At 35.3% G+C, this 16,063-nt stretch overlaps 1 protein-coding gene across 1 annotated transcript in view; it reads right to left on the bottom strand.

Moving 5' to 3' along the window:
- The window catches only part of MEIKIN (meiotic kinetochore factor), a 73,759-nt gene that overhangs the window by 22,412 nt on the left and 35,284 nt on the right, over positions 1-16,063 (bottom strand). The window contains exons 8-9 of the mRNA XM_055301521.1: positions 13,979-14,043; positions 10,619-10,689 (exon numbers count right to left, since the gene is read on the bottom strand). Of these exons, the coding sequence (XP_055157496.1) occupies positions 10,619-10,689; positions 13,979-14,043 (136 nt within the window). The remainder of the gene's footprint in view (positions 1-10,618; positions 10,690-13,978; positions 14,044-16,063) is intronic.

Here is a 16,063-nt window from a genome sequence, read left to right as displayed (position 1 = left end):
CAGTTGCCTAGTGGGTTACATTCAGCTATCCCCTCTTCCTCATTTCCATTATTCCATTAGCCCTAAAAAATGATTTAGTATATTCTGTCTTTAAAACACACAAAAAATATTTCCTCTGACCCTGCCTCTCCTTCTAGTTATTGTGCTTTTTCTTAATTTCGTTTCAGAGTCAAGCTCTATGTATAGTCATTACTTCCTCACTTTCTTTCCCCCCACCTTTATTGAGGGAAAATTGACAAATATAATTGTATATATTTTAAGTATAAAAGTAATGATATGATATACATAAAAATGCCAAATGATAATCAAAACCAAGATAATTAACATATCTACCATGTGACATATTAGTTTTGTGTGTATATGGTGAGAAAGCTTAAGATCTACTCTCAGTAACTTTCAAGTATATAATACTGAATTGTTATCATCACGATGCTGTACATTTTAGATCTTCAGAACTTATTTTCCTTGTAACAGAAAATTTGTACTTTTTTTTTTGAAAATTTGTACTTTTTGACCTACATCTCTCCACTTCCCAAGACCCCAAGACCCTGGCAACTACCATTCTATTTTCTATTCCCTGTTTCTATGAAATTGGCTTTGTTTTGTCTTTTGTTTTTTAGGATTACACATATAAGTGATGCCATGCAATATTTGTCTTTCTCTGGTTTATTTCATTTAACATAATGTCCTCCAGGTTCATATTTGTGGTTGTAAATGGAAGATTCTCTTCTTTGTGACTTAATATTCCATTATCTTTATCTATATCTATACCATACTTTCTTTATTCATTCATCCATTGAAGGACATTTAGGCTGTTTCCATATTTTGGTTATTGTGAATAATGCTGTAGTAAACATGGGAAAGCAGATATCTATCTACTTGAGATACTGATTTCATTTCCTTTTTCCTTTGGAAGTAAGACTGCAGGATCACATGGTAGTTCTATTTTTTTTTTTTTGAGGAGACACCATATGGTTCTCCATAATATTTGTACCAATTTACAGTCCACTAACAGTATTTAAGGATTCCCTTTTCTGCACATCTTTGCCAACATATGTTATCTCTTGTCTTTCTGATAGTAGTTATCTTAACAAGTGTCATTGGTGGTTTGCATTTGCATTTGTCTGATTACTAATGATATTCTGCACCTTTTCATGTACTTTTTGACAGTGTGTAAATCTTCTTCAGGAGACTGTCTATTCAGGCATTTTGCCTGTTTTTTAATGGTATTATTTGCTTCTTTTGGCACTGAGTTGTACAGGCAGGTTCTTTAACTATTTTGAATATTAACCCCTTATAAGATAAGTGATTTACAAATATGTTCTTCCATTTTGTAGCTTGCTTTTTCAACTTAATAATTAATTCCTTTGCTATGCAGAAGCTCTTTAGTTTAATGTAGTCTCACTTGTTTATTTTAGTTCTTCTTGCATGTTCTTTTGGTATCTTATCAAAGAAATCATTGCCAAGACCAATGTCAAGAAGGCTTCTCCCTATGTTTTCTTCTAGGAGTTTTATGGTTTCAGATCTTACATTTAAGTCCTTAATCCATTTTGACTTAATTTTTGAGTGGTATCAAAATGGGGTCCTGTATCATTTTTTTGCATTTAGATATCCAACTTTCCCATTAGCATTTATTGAAGAAATTATCCCTTCCCCAGTTTGTGTTCTTGGCACCTTTGTCAAAAATCAGTTGGCTGTATACACATGGATTTATTTCTGTTCTATTCTGTTCTACTGGTCTAAGTGCCTCTTTTTATGCCAGTACCATATGTTTCCATTTCTGTAGCTCTGAAATATATTTTGAAACCAAGAAATGTGATACTTTTCAGCTTTGTTCTTTCTCAAGATTGGTTTGGCTATTTAGAGTCTTATGTGGTTCCATACAAATTTTAGGATACTTTTTCTATTTCTGAGAAAAATGTGCTTGGAACTTTGAAAGGGATTACACTGGCTCTGTAGATTGCTTTGAGTAGGATGGACATTTTCATAATATTAATTCATCCAATCTAAAAACATGGGATATCTTTCCATTTATTTGTGTCTTCCTCAATTCTTTCATCAATGTCTTAGAGTTTACAGTATACAGGTCTTTTATCTTCTTGGTTAAATTTATCTCTAAGTATTTTACTGTTTTTGATGAGATTCTGGATGGGAGTTTTAAAGGAAAAACCACAGTCTTCCCTCTGGTGAATTTTTCTCCTGTGAGTGTCCTTTACTACTCACACTTCAGTACTGCTGGTTACTAAATGTGTTTGGCAGTTTCCCCACAACCAGAAAATTTCAGCAACACCAGCTAGGTGTGTCCTACAATTCAACTCAACTCTAACACTGTCTACCTGGAGATGGGGTCAGATCCCATAGGTTAAGGGTTCAGTCCCACAAGACTGCTCCCACCCTGCTTCAGATGCCAATCACAAGTAGTAGGTCCCCAGATTATCCTCAACTTCTGTACAATTTGCTAAAAATTGAAAGTCTCCATCACCCCATCCTCAGGTTCAAATAATTTGCTAGAGCAGCTCATATAGCCCAGGGAAACACTTACTTACATTTACTAATTTATTAAAGGATATGATAAAGGATACATAGAATGAGGTTTGCGAGGGTCTTGAGTTAGGAACATCTGCCACCATGGAGTTCTGCTCTGTCACCCTCCCGATATGGTTATGTTCCTCAATCTAGAAGCTCTCTAAATCCCCTATTATTGGAATTTGTATGGAGGTTTCCTCATGTAGGCATAATCAGTAACTAACTTTATCCCCTTTCCCCTCTTTAGAGAAGGGGGTGGCTGGGTTGAAATTTTCAAGTATCTAATTATGGCTTGATCTTTCTGATGACCAACCTCTACCCAGGAGCCAACTAGGAGTCCACTCAGAGTTGTTGCATGACCAAAAGATCCTCTAGTATTTTTTTAAAGATTTACTTATTTATTAAAGAGAGAGAGAGAGCAGGCAGGGACAGAGAGTCCCAAGCAGACTTCACACTGAGCATGGAGCCTGATGTGGGGCTTGATCTCACAACCACAAGATCAAGACCTGAGCCAAAACCAAGAGTGGGCACCAAACGGACTGTGCCACCCAGGCACCCCAAAAAGATCCTCTAGTATTCCTATCAATTAGGAATTGGAAGGATTTTAGGAGCCCTGTGTGAGGGATGAGGCAAAAAACACTAAATAATAAAACAAGAGATGCTCCTGGTGTTCTTATCACTTAGGAAATTACAAGTGTTTAAGAGCCCTATGCCAGGAAATGGGGACAGAAACCAATGTATATTTTTTCTCTTATCTCACAGAATTGCTTCATAATTTGTTTCAAATAGTTTCATGCTAGTGTATAGAAACACAACAGATTTTTGTATGTTGATTTTGTATTCTATAACTTTACTAAATTTATTTATTCTGGCAGTTTTTCAGTGAAGCCTTTAGGGTTTTCATTAAATAAGATCATGCCATCTACAAACAGATAATTTTGTTTCTTCCTTTCTTATATGGATGATTTTTATTTCTCTCAGAGCAATTACCTAATTGCTCTGGTTAAACTTGCAGTAAGTACCATGTTGAATAGAAGTGGCAAAAGTGAACATCTTTTCTTATTCCTAACCTTAGGCAAATGGTTTTCAGCTTTTCACTGTTGAGTATGATGTAAGCTGTACACTTGTCATATATAGGCTTTATTATGCTGATGTACATTCCTTCTACACCCAATTTGTTGAACAGTTCTATCATGAAAGGATGAACTTTGTCCAATGTTCTTCTGCACCTACTGAAATGATCATATGATTTTTATCCTTCATTCTGTTAATGTGGGTTATTATATTAATTGATTTTATGTTGAACTATCCTTGTATCTCAGGGATAAATCCTATTTGATCATGGCATATAATCTTTTCATCATGCTCTTGAATTTGGTTTGCTAGTATTTTGTTGAGGATATTTACATCTATTGTTTATTAGGGATATTGGTCTGTGATTTTCTTTTCTTTCAGTTTTTTTTTAATTTTATTTATTTATTCATGAGAGACTGAGAGAGAGAGAGAGAGAGAGAGAGAGAGAGAGAGAATGAGGCAGAGACAGACAGAGAGGGAGAAGCAGGCTCCATGCAGGGAGCCCGAAGCAGGACTCGATCCCAGGACTCAAGGATCATGCCCTGAGCCAAAGGCAGACGCTCAACCACAGAGCCACCCAGGTGTCCCTCTTTCAGTGTTGTTGCCTGGATTTGGCGTCACAGTAATTCTGGCCTTGTAAAATGAGTTTGGAAGTGTTCCTTCCTCTTCAATTTCTTAGAAAAGTTAAAGAAGGATTGGAATTAATTCTTCTTTAAACATTTGGTAGACTTCACCAGCGAAGTCATCTGGTCCCTTTTATTTGCTGGGTGGTTTATTATTACTGATTCAATTTCCTTGCTTTTTATTGTCTGTTCAAATTTTCTATTACTTCATGATTTAGTCTTGGTAAGTTTCTGTTCCTAGGAATTTATCCATATCCTCTAAGTTATCTAATTTGTTGGTATATAATTATTTATAGTAGCCTGATATGTTTCTTTGTATTTCTGTGGTATGAACCATAATGTCTCCTCTTTCATTTATAATTTTGTTAATGAGCCATTTCTTTTTTAGACTAGATAAAAGTTGTTCAATTGTTTATCTTTTAATAAAACCAACTCTTACTGAGGTGGGCACTTGACGGGATGAGCACTGGGTGTTATTCTATATGTTGGCAAATTGAACACCAATAAAAAATAAATTTACGAATAAAAAAAACCCCAACTCTTAGTTTTGTTAATGATTCTTTTTGTCTTTTTAATCTCTATTTCATTTATTTCTTATTTTTGTTTTCTTCTGCTTTGGACTTTGTTCTTTTTCTAATTCCTTTCCATACAAGGTTAGGTTGCATGTTTGAGATCTAATTTTTTCTTAATATGGATATTTGTCACAACAAAGTTCCCTCTTCGGTTACTTTTGCAGCATCCCATAAGTTTTGGTATGTTGTATTTCCATTTTCATTTGTCTCAAGATTTTTTTTTTGATAGCTCTTGATTTCTTCTTTGACTCATTAGTTGTTCACAAATGTACTGTTTAATTTTCACATACTTGTGAATTTTTCTCCTTTCCTTGTTATAAATTTCTATTATAACACCATATGTCAGAAAAGATACATGATATAATTTCAATCTTCTTAACTTTGTTAAAACTTGTTTGGTGATGCAACATGTGATCTATCCTGGAGCATGTTCCATGTACACTGACAAGAATGTGGATTCCACTGTTGTTGAATGAAATGTTCATTATATGTGTGTTAGGTCCACTTGGTCTAAATTGTTCAAATCCATTATCTCCTCGATGATTTTCTGTATGGATATTCTATTTATTGTTGAATAGTAGGGTATTAAAGTATTCTACTACTATTGCACTGTTGTCTATTTCTGCCTTCAGACTTGTTAATGACTATTTAATATATTTAGGTGCTTCGGTATTGGATGTTTATATATTTACAACTGTTATACCCTCTTGATGAATTGGCCCCTTTATCATTATGTAATAACATTGTCTCTTATTATAGCTTTTAACTTAAAACCTATTTTGTCTGATATCTTAAGTATAACTACTCCTGATCTATCTCTTCTATTTTCTACTACCATGGAATAATTTTTTCCATACCTTCACTTTTAGCTTAATTGTCTTTAAACCTTAAGCAAATCTATAAGACACCAGGGTGGCTCAGTTGGTTAAGTGTATGATTCTTGATCTCAACATCATGAGTTCAAGGCTCCAGTTCACAAAATAAAACAAAACATAAATGAATCTCTTGTAGGCAGCATATAGGCATATAGTTGGGCTATTTTCTTATTCTCCCACTTTTTGTATTTTAAATGGCAAATTTAAATCATTTAACTTAAAGTAATTCTTGATAGATAAGAACTTATTGATAGTAAGGACTATCATCATTTTTTAATTGCTTTCTGGTTGTTCTGTACATGCTTCTTTATTCTTATCTTCCTTTCTTGCTGTCTTTGTGAATTGATTTTTTTTTTTTGTAGTGGTGTGCTTTGACTTTTTTCTCTTTACCATGTGTACGTCTCTTTAAGATTTGTGCTTTGGATTGCCATAGGGCTTTCAAAATAGTTAGGATGGTCTATTTTAAGCTGATAATTTCAATTGCATAAAAATGTCCTACACATTTACTCCCCATCTCCACATATGTTTTATGTAGTTGGTATCCAAATTTAGTTCTTTTTATGTTTTATATTTCCTTCTTTTCTGTTAACTTTTCAATCTATTCCAATTTGGCTTGCCTCTCAGCAGTCCACTAAAATTCTTACTAAAGTCAGTTTCCTTCTTGACTCTGAATGCAACTGACTTTTTAAAATTTAACGAATTTTTTAATAGAAGTTTGAGTTTCACAGCAAAATTGAGCAAAATGTAGAGTTCCCATATAGCCTTTGACCCTACATGTACAACCTCCCTTATTTAACATAATGTACCACAGTGCTACATTTATTAAGATAGTTAAACCTATACTGACATGTTATTTTCCTTCTCCATGAAAAACTTCCTTTAATATTTTTAAAGGCAAGCCTACTGGCAACAAATCATAATTTTTGTTCACATTAGAAAGTCATTAATTCTACTTCACAATTTCATGGGTATAGAATTCTTCGTTGGTGGGTTCTTCTCTCAGGACTTTAAATATTTCTCTTCACTCTTCTTGCATGATGGTTTCTATGGAGAGATCTGTAATTTTTACCTCTGCTCTATTTCTATAAACAAGGTGTTTTTTTCCCTCTGGCTTCTTTCAAGATTTTTTTCTTTATGTTTGAATATGATAAATCTAGGTATAGTTTTGAAAGCAATTATCCTGCTCGGTGTTCTCTGAATTTCCTGAATCCATTGTTTGGTATCTGACATTAATTTTAGGAAATTCTCAGTCATTATTGCTTCAAACATTGTTTCTGTTCCTTTCTCTGATTCTTCTGTTTCTGGAATTTCAATTATGTGTATGTCATACTTTTTGTAGTTGTTCCACATTTTTTTAATATTCTGTTCTTTTTTTTTCCAGTCTTTTTTCTCTTTGCTTTTCAGATTTGGAAGCTTCTAGTGTCATATCCTCAAACTCAGGTATTCTTTCTTCAGCTATGTCCAGTCTACTAATAAATCCATCAAAGGCATTCTTCATTCTTGCTATATTATTTTTTATCTCTAGCATTTCTTTTTTTATCTTTCTAAGAATTTTCAATTATCTGTCTATATTATCTACTTGTTCTTGCATGTTGTCTACTTTTTCCTATAATGCATTTAGCATATTAATAATAGTTATTTAAGGGCACCTGGGTGGCTCAGTTGGTTGAGCATCTGCCTTTGGCTCAGGTCATCATCTCAGGGTCCTGGGATAGATCCCTGCATTGGGCTTCCTGGTCAGCAGGGAGTCTGCTTCTCCCTCTCTCCCTATGCCCCTCCCCCTGCTCATGTTCTCTCTCTCTCAAATAAATAATTAAGATCTTTATAAAAAATAATAGTTATTTAAAATTCTGGTTTGATCATTCTAATACTACCACCACATTTGACTCTGGTTCCGATATCTATTCAGTCTCCTCAAACTGTGTTTCTTGCCTTTTAATAAGCTTTGTAATTTCTTACTAAAAGGTAGACAAGATGTACTGGGTAATGGGAACTGTGCTGAACTGGCCATTAGTAATATATTGGCAAGGTGTAAGTCATAGTGCTATGATTAGGTCTTTTTTGTTGAGCCTGTGCCATTGGAAGGTAAAATTCAGCAGTATTTCCTAGTCCACACACCTCCTTAGGTGGGACAGGACAACTAGACAGAGCTGTATATGGGTATTTCCATTCCCCCATGTGGAAGGCTAGAGGGAGCTGGAATCAGAGTATTTTCCTTTCCTCACTTGAAAAAACAGAGGTGGCTGAAGTTGAATATTTCCCTTCCCCAAGGTAGGTTAGACTCTACTAAAACCCCAACAAGTTAGACTCTAGTGAAACATTTTCTTCTGAGGGAAGACTTTGTTAAGAACAGAATATTCTAGTATATTTCAGAACAGTTCTTTTCCCCTTCCCACTACCAAAAGCAAAAGGGGATTTTTCTCAGACATGACTGTGAGATCTGGTAAAGGTCCTTCCTAAAGATAAAAAACTCACAAAAGTGTCAAGGCCCCCTGATGACTGTGTCTGTCTTGTTTTTAACCCTGAGTGGTGTCCTCACCGAGCCTCCAGCAACTCATCAAACACACCAGCACTGGCTTTCCCATCCCAGCGCTGGTTCTCTGGGAGGTTTTTGTTCAAGTGTTTTGGCTCTGATAAGTAATGATTCTCTATATCCACCTGTCTGTTTTTCCAAGTATTAGTTCAGCACTTTGACCTATGACCTTTTTTATCTGACATATCTAGAAAGTCTTGTTGGTTTTTAACTTTGTTCAGGTTTTTTTTTTTAAGATGTATTCATTTATTTTAGAGAGAGAGTATGCAAACAGAGGGTGGGAGCAGAGGGAGAGAGAATATCAAGCACGGATCCCAGAGCCCAAATCAGGGCTGATCCACGATCCCAAGATCACTACCCAAGCTGAAACCAAAAGTCAGACACTCAACCAAGTGTACCACCCAGGTGCCCCTATGTTCAGATTTTTACTTGTTAGGCCAGAGTGGTGACTTCTAAGTTCCTTACATGCTAGACCAGAAACTGGATGCCCTCCAAGTTTGCAAAGTTCTTTATAACACTGGGATTCCAAGCAACATTCAGGATTGTTAACCACTCCCCCTTTTAGAAGTAAATGTTCTTGTCTCTTGGCTCTATGATACTACATTCTGTTTATTTTCCTCCTTTTCTCTGTCCACTCTTTTCTACCTGCATATAGAGTATTCCAAGGAATGATCCTGGACCCTTTTCTCTTCCTCACTCTGTAGATACTCATTCTTTCTCTGGCGCTTTCATGTATTTCTATAAACTTAAAAGTATCTGTTAACACTGTATACTCCTCTTCTGCTTTCCTAATTTGCAGATTTTTATTTTAGATTTTATTTATTTATTCACGAGAGACAGAGAGAGAGTGGCAGAGACATAGGCAGAGGGAGAAGCAGGCTCTCTGCAGAAGCCCAATACGGGACTCGATCCCAGACCTAGGGATCACGCCCTAAGTCAAAAGCAGACGCTCAACCACTGAGCTACCCAGGTGTCCTTAATTTGCAGATTTATAGCCAATAGTTCTTCCAACATTTTCATTTTTGTATACCCTCAGACCTCCTGCCTCTCCTATCACTCTAAATAGCACTTTTACCCACCAAAGCTGCTTAAGACAGAAACTCAGAAGTCTTTTTTGACATCTCACTCCTACATCTTTTATCTCTAATTGATGGACTCTACAGGCAAAATTACTTTGAATTCATGCATATTTACCATCTCTCCTACAAAAAATCTTCGTCAAAGCCACCACAATCTTGCACCTAAAATATCTGAAACTTCTTACTGGATTCTAGACCTTTTCAATTTTTTTTTACCCAATGTATATAGTGACAGTAAAGTGTAGTGGAAAGAATACAGGCATTTGATCCAGAAACACTGGCCACAAACTCCTCAAATATACTAATTAATATCTAAATCTCATTTTTTTCAGCTCTAAAGTAGGTGAAAACAAAGCAAAACAAACCAAAAATTCAGCTGGTAGGAATGCTATAAGGAAAAGATATGATTTATAAAAAGTGCTTAGAATAATGGTTAGCATTGACTAGTCACTCAAAGAGTAGCTCCTGGTACATACAAAATAAAGCTCAAATTTTTCCCCAAAGACCTCTAGATTCTAGGTCTAATTCTAGGTCTAAAGTATTAAATCACAAATTCTCCTCAGTATAAAACACTGCTCTGGTTACATAGCAAGTGTCTTATTTTTACCTTAAATTAATGTTTAACAGACATCCAATTATCCAAAAGGAATTTGGAAAAACTGTAAACTTTAATTCTCTTTCATTAAACTTATATAGAGTATATATTCATGCAACAGTAATATAATATAATTACTAAATCTAAAAACTGTTTGACTGTGGAAGGAGCCTCGGTGCCCATCGAAAGATGAATGGATAAAGAAGATGTGGTTTATGTATACAATGGAATATTACTCAGCCATTAGAAACGACAAATACCCACCATTTGCTTCAACGTGGATGGAACTGGAGGGAATTATAATGAGTGAAGTAAGTCAATCGGAGAAGGACAAACAGTGTATGTTCTCATTCATTTGGGGAATATGAATAATAGTGAAAGGGAATATAAGGGAAGGGAGAAGAAATGTGTGGGAAATATCAGAAAGGGAGACAGAGCATAAAGACTTCTAACTCTGGGAAATGAACTAGGGGTGGTGGAGGGGGAGGAGGGTGGGGGGTGGGGGTGAATGGGTGACGGGCACCGAGGGGGACACTTGACGGGATGAGCACTGGGTGTTATTCTGTATGTTGGTAAACTGAACACCAATAAAAATTAATTTATTAAAAAAATAAAAATAAAAACTGTTTGAAATTATTGACTCAAATAGCTGGAAAATAATTCCTATAAAATTGTTGGTTAAAATATGTCCTGTATTAATGAAATTTATGATTTATGTAGTTATTCCACTTCAACACTTGCTTTTTTCTTCGTTTTTTCAGGGGCTGAAAGATAAGTTTTCTCAGCAAGTAAAACTTCACAAGCTGCATTATCTGTAAAGAAAAAAGATGTTTCAATATTTTAATTATCTAACCTCCATTAACTACAAGTACAGAAAACAGAACTCAAATTTGGGAAAAAAAAAACTCACCCTGATTTTAATGACTGTGTCTTTGAAATAGTTTTAGAAGAAAAACTTATATATGTCTTGAATAACCTGTTGCTATAGACAGAGCTTTACAAGAGCTCTAGGTTTCACAGAAGTAAATAAGCTCTATGTCAAATATTTACTTTTTAATTAGCACAGATAGTTGCATGTGATTAAAATTCTTCATTAATTATCCTTCCATTTCCACTCTCCTATATTTTCAGGCTCTCCCTTTATACTGCAAAATTTCGATCAGTATATACTATATAGTCAGAACTCCTTTATCTTATCAAAAACTTTATCTGCATCCCATACTCCTTCCTGTTACATCCTCTCTCTCCCTCTTCTCCATAGGCATGTTTCTTCAAAGAGCTGTCCACATATACTAACATAACTTCCTCTCCTCCTGTTTATTCCCAGACCCATAGCAATCTAGTTTCAGGTCCCACCATTATGAACAAAACCTTTTGTCCTAACTTACTGGACACCAGTACAACAAACATGAACATTTTCCCCTCTGGTCCCTTCTATGGCTCCTCTTCAGTCCTGACTCTTTTTTTTTTTTTCACTCTCCAGGCTCTATCCAAGCAACTAATATCTAGTCTGCTATGTGCCAATGTTACTAAATACCGCAAATTTGGCTTTTCTTTATTTTTAACACTGGTACCTTGCTTTAAGTCAACATGAGAATTCCCTTTGAATTATTTCAATAGCTTTTCAATTCAGCTATTAATGTTGAAACCAAATTCTCTTAATCATTCTCCCAACTTGCTCTGTACTCCAGTGCTCCTATTGCAAGAAATACCAACATTCATCCACTTGCTTAAACCAATTATTTTAGACTCATCTTTGACTTCTATTTTTCTCTTTTATCCAATATCCAGCATCATCAGAAAATCCTGGCACATCTGCTTTAAGTTGTATTCCAAATCAGACAACTGCTACCACTTTAGTCTCATATACTATTTTCTGACCACCACAATAGTTTAACAGGGTCTCTGCTTTCACTTGCCTTCTTCGTCTATTCTCCATATGGTAGCTACAGTGATAATTCTAAAATATGTATCTAATTAAGTCATCCCTTTGCTCTGAGATGTATTTCTTGTCACACTTAGAATAAAATCCCTACTTCTTATGATAGCATAGGAGACTACATTATACCACTTGATTACCCCCCTAAACACAAATGTAGTCTGTTTTTTTTTTTTACTAATTTTGCTCCAGTCATAATAATCTCTTTTCTATTCTTCAAACATGCAGAGCTCTTTCCCATCTCCTGGCCTTTTCTCTTGTTGTTCCCTTTGCCCAGCATGGTCTGTCACAGATTTTCACATGACCTACTCTCTCACTTCATTCAAGCTCTATACAAATGTAATCTCAGAAAGGCCTATCCTATTACCTTGTCTAAAATAGCATCCATAGTCACACTCTGTTTTTACCCACTTTACCTTCCTTCAATACTCATATTTCTGATGTTGTTGTATATGTATTTGTTTAACTGTTTAGTGTCTTTCTTTCTCTACTATAACATAACTCTGTTAGGGCAAGGACTCTGTCATTTTCCCCAGCAACTAAAATACTTTATGTCACACTATAGGTGATTAATAAATACTTGTTGAATGAATGGAATTAATGAATGGTGTGATGAGGTGTCTCTGAAACAACCAAGAGGAGATGTTGAGACAGCAGCTGCATATAAGGGTTGTAGTCTCAGAGAAGAGTCTGCATTGAGAGAAAACTTGGAAACTTTGCTTTTTGTAGGACACTATACATATCAGGGAGTAAATTTTTTTTAAGATTTTATCTATTTATTCATGAAAGACACACACACAGAGAGAGAGAGGCAGAGACACAGGCAGAGAGAGAAGCAGGCTCTATGCAGGGGGCCTGATGTGGGACTCGATCCCAGGACTCCAGGATCACGTCCTGGGCCGAAGGCAGGCGCTAAACCGCTGAGCCACCCAAAGATTCCTGGGAGTAAATTTTAAAAAGATTTAAATTTAGGAACCAGCCTTGAAGAACTCCCCTATGTAATTGCTAATAGTGGTAGATAAGATTGAAAAGGAGCAGGAGGTACCTGAAAAGTAATTTCTTATTTATTTGTTTGTATGATTAGCTATTTTTTAACATTTAGTAAAGAACATGACACACAACTGGAATAAAGAGGGATTTGTTGAATTAAGGAGGTAAAAAATACCTCCTGAGCAAGATGTGATTTAATTTTAAATTTCAAGTCAATCAACCACATAAAAGTAATACAAAAGCATACATAATTCCAGAATCACTATTCTCCCTTACTATCAGGCCTTATAAATAATATTTTCTACAGCCAAAGCAACTTTTTATTGGGCAAGACCTAAGTAAAATCATGATTGTTTTTAGTAGCCTTACCACTTTTCTTTTCATAACCTCTCCTTTTGTTCACAAATGCCCTTTACTCTTGCTATAAAACAAATCTCCCTTCTAATGTTCACCCTCCAGAGTAGTAGATGCTAGGCACTCCTTAAAAAGATGTGTGCTTTTACAAGTTTGGTTTTTATCACTTATTTAATTTACCTCAGAATAGCAATTATTTTAATCATTTTTACTTAGAATTCCTAACATAAGACCTGGTATGTAGGGAAATACTCATTAAGATAATTTCTTAAAGTGAAGATTATGCAAAAAAAAAACTTCCTAAAGTTTATATTAAAATACCTATTAAGAGTAAAACCAGTCATTCTTCCAGTTTACCCATAAACAGATGCTATAAAACTTGATTTGGGAAATAAAAATAGCAATCTGAGATATAACATGGATTAATAAGGTTGGAAATGTTTGGCTAAGTTATCCTAATAATAAACTAAATTATTGAGTGTCTATAATGCAAGGCATTGTGTTGACCTTTTTATTTTTAATCATTACACAACAGAAACTTGGGAGGCAAGGAATTTATATTACTTCTCACCAGTATATATAACAATGCCTAATACAGAGTGTATACTTAGTAAATGTTTATGAAATGAATTAATGATGGGTATTGTAGGGATAGCTAAGACCCGCATTCTAACTTCACATATTTTCAATTCTTAAAATACAACCAAGCTAAAAAGCGCTCAATTTCCCGGGCTACCAATTTTCTCAAAATATACTGCACTGTCACAAAAATAAAGAAATACAGAATTATGAAAATGATTAGTTTCACTATTTATTACCTGATTCTGAATGTGAAGTATTCTTTGGTTTTGGAGAAATATTTTGGCCTGCTAATGTCATCACTCTATAACAAGAACAAATTAATGGTTATTCTCTTAATCTTCCAGTAACTTTTGAGAATCCTCAAATAATACTTATAAAAGCATTTATAAGCTATCAAATATCCTGCAGGAAAAATATAACTCATTAAAAAAAGTTTCCATACGTATATGAAAAAATAGTTTAATAATAAAAGGCAATATATTTATACATTTTTCAGTGTGAAACAATACATATAGAGGACAAGGTATATGTTTACAATCAGACCGACCTGGGTTTAAAGTCCAGTTTTGCTACTCATACTTAAGTGGCCTTGGAAGAGTCACTCAACCTGACCTGATTCTTGGTTGCCTCATTCATGTAAAAAGAATGGCAATCTTGTTTCCTAGGGTTGTGGTCATGATTTCAAGTAACATGAGAGATAATACTTTTTAAAAACTAATATCCTTTTCTCTCTTTTTTAAAGATTTTATTTATTTATTTGAGAGAGTGTGAGCATGAGTAGGGGGAGGGGCAGGAAGAGAGAGAGAGGGGAAGAAGCAGACTCCCTGCTCAGCAGGGAGCCCGACACAGGGCTCAGTCTCAGGACACTGGGATCATGAGCTGAGCTGAAGGCAGACCCTTAACCCCTTAACTGACTGAGCCACCCAGACAGCCCTATCCTTTTCTCTTTTAGGAATGACACCACCCCAATTCTACTGAAATGTGTATTAGAGAATTACAAGAAGAATACAAAAGGGTCAAAGCTCAGCCTTTGACAACTAAAATGAGATTTCTGAGCCCCTACCAAGACAATGGCGTTGAAAGTCAAATGTGAGAAGATTTTCTAAATTCCTTTGCTGATTTATTGAACAATCAATTGAATTCAGTAAGCAAAAACCAATTTTATTCTTTCCTAATTCCTCTCTAAATTCGCCCTGCCAAAAATAGTACTTTCTTACCCCTGAATGAACTTTTCGGTGTATTCCATCATTTCTGTTAACAGTCATTTTGGGGTAATAAAGAGTCCAGCGTAATACCACAACACCAAACTCTTATTACCTGATTTAAATTTCTTCCTTTTCTCAACTTAGGACAGAGTTAGACTCAAAAGCTGCAGTGAGGAAATCAGCCATGATTGGTTTCTTCTTCATTTCTTGTTCTTTTTCCTCCCCAGTTTTAGAACTACTCTTTGGGATCTTCTGCCATTGGAATAGGGGAAAGGAATTATAAAAAGGGACAGAAAGAATCTTTCTTTATCTTGACTGATACTATTATAAGATGCCATTGGTTACTTTCTGGGTGTGACAGATAACCAAATGTTGACTTTCAAATCTGAAGTATTTTGAAGGATTCAGTGATAAGGTTTACCTACGCTTGGTACTCTCTCACTTGCTGCTATTTATGATCTCAGTTTTTGAATTTGATGATAGAACTTTCAGCCTCTTTCAATTGAGTTTACCTTGTCCTTTGCAAGAAGTCATACTGGGCATGATCCTTTCCAATATGATCCATAACTGACCCTCTTGTGTGGGATCTATACCTGACCTATAGGTATTATGCACAAATTTTGTTGTCCCAAACTCCGAAAGTATATCTAGCTTCCTCTTTATTCTCCCATTCCAAAGCATCTAACAGACTGCTAACAGAGCTTGCCTTTAGACTTTTCAGAGTTAGAAACCAAGTTCTAGGAAACATATGTCAAACTTCTCAAATGGTTCTCTTGGAGCTTCCTCTCTTATGGTGAGGTGAAGGAATAAGCCAGCCCCTCTCCTTGCATATAATACCAATAATTCTTATCAAAGAAATATATGTTTGGTCATTTCATCCCTTCAGCACATTCTTAGCTATTTCCTAAATAGTTTGGAGCTTGGTGATGAGCAAAACCATGAGGAATTGATTTTTGATCCCACCTTTTACAAACTGCACATAGATAAATCTACCCTGATGGGGATGGGAGTAATTGTCATTTTATTTTGTTTTCATCTATTTTCATCACAGTTCAAACTCTAAGGCTACCTGAAAGGCACATTTAGCATCCTACTACATTCCTAGAGTTCCTCTTA

Source organism: Nyctereutes procyonoides, unplaced genomic scaffold (assembly GCF_905146905.1).
Source record: "Nyctereutes procyonoides isolate TBG_1078 unplaced genomic scaffold, NYPRO_anot_genome, whole genome shotgun sequence".
In the NCBI taxonomy this organism is placed as follows: Eukaryota; Metazoa; Chordata; class Mammalia; order Carnivora; family Canidae; genus Nyctereutes; species Nyctereutes procyonoides.
Note: the sequence above shows the minus strand (reverse complement) of the source record. Positions and strands in the feature narration are given on the sequence as shown.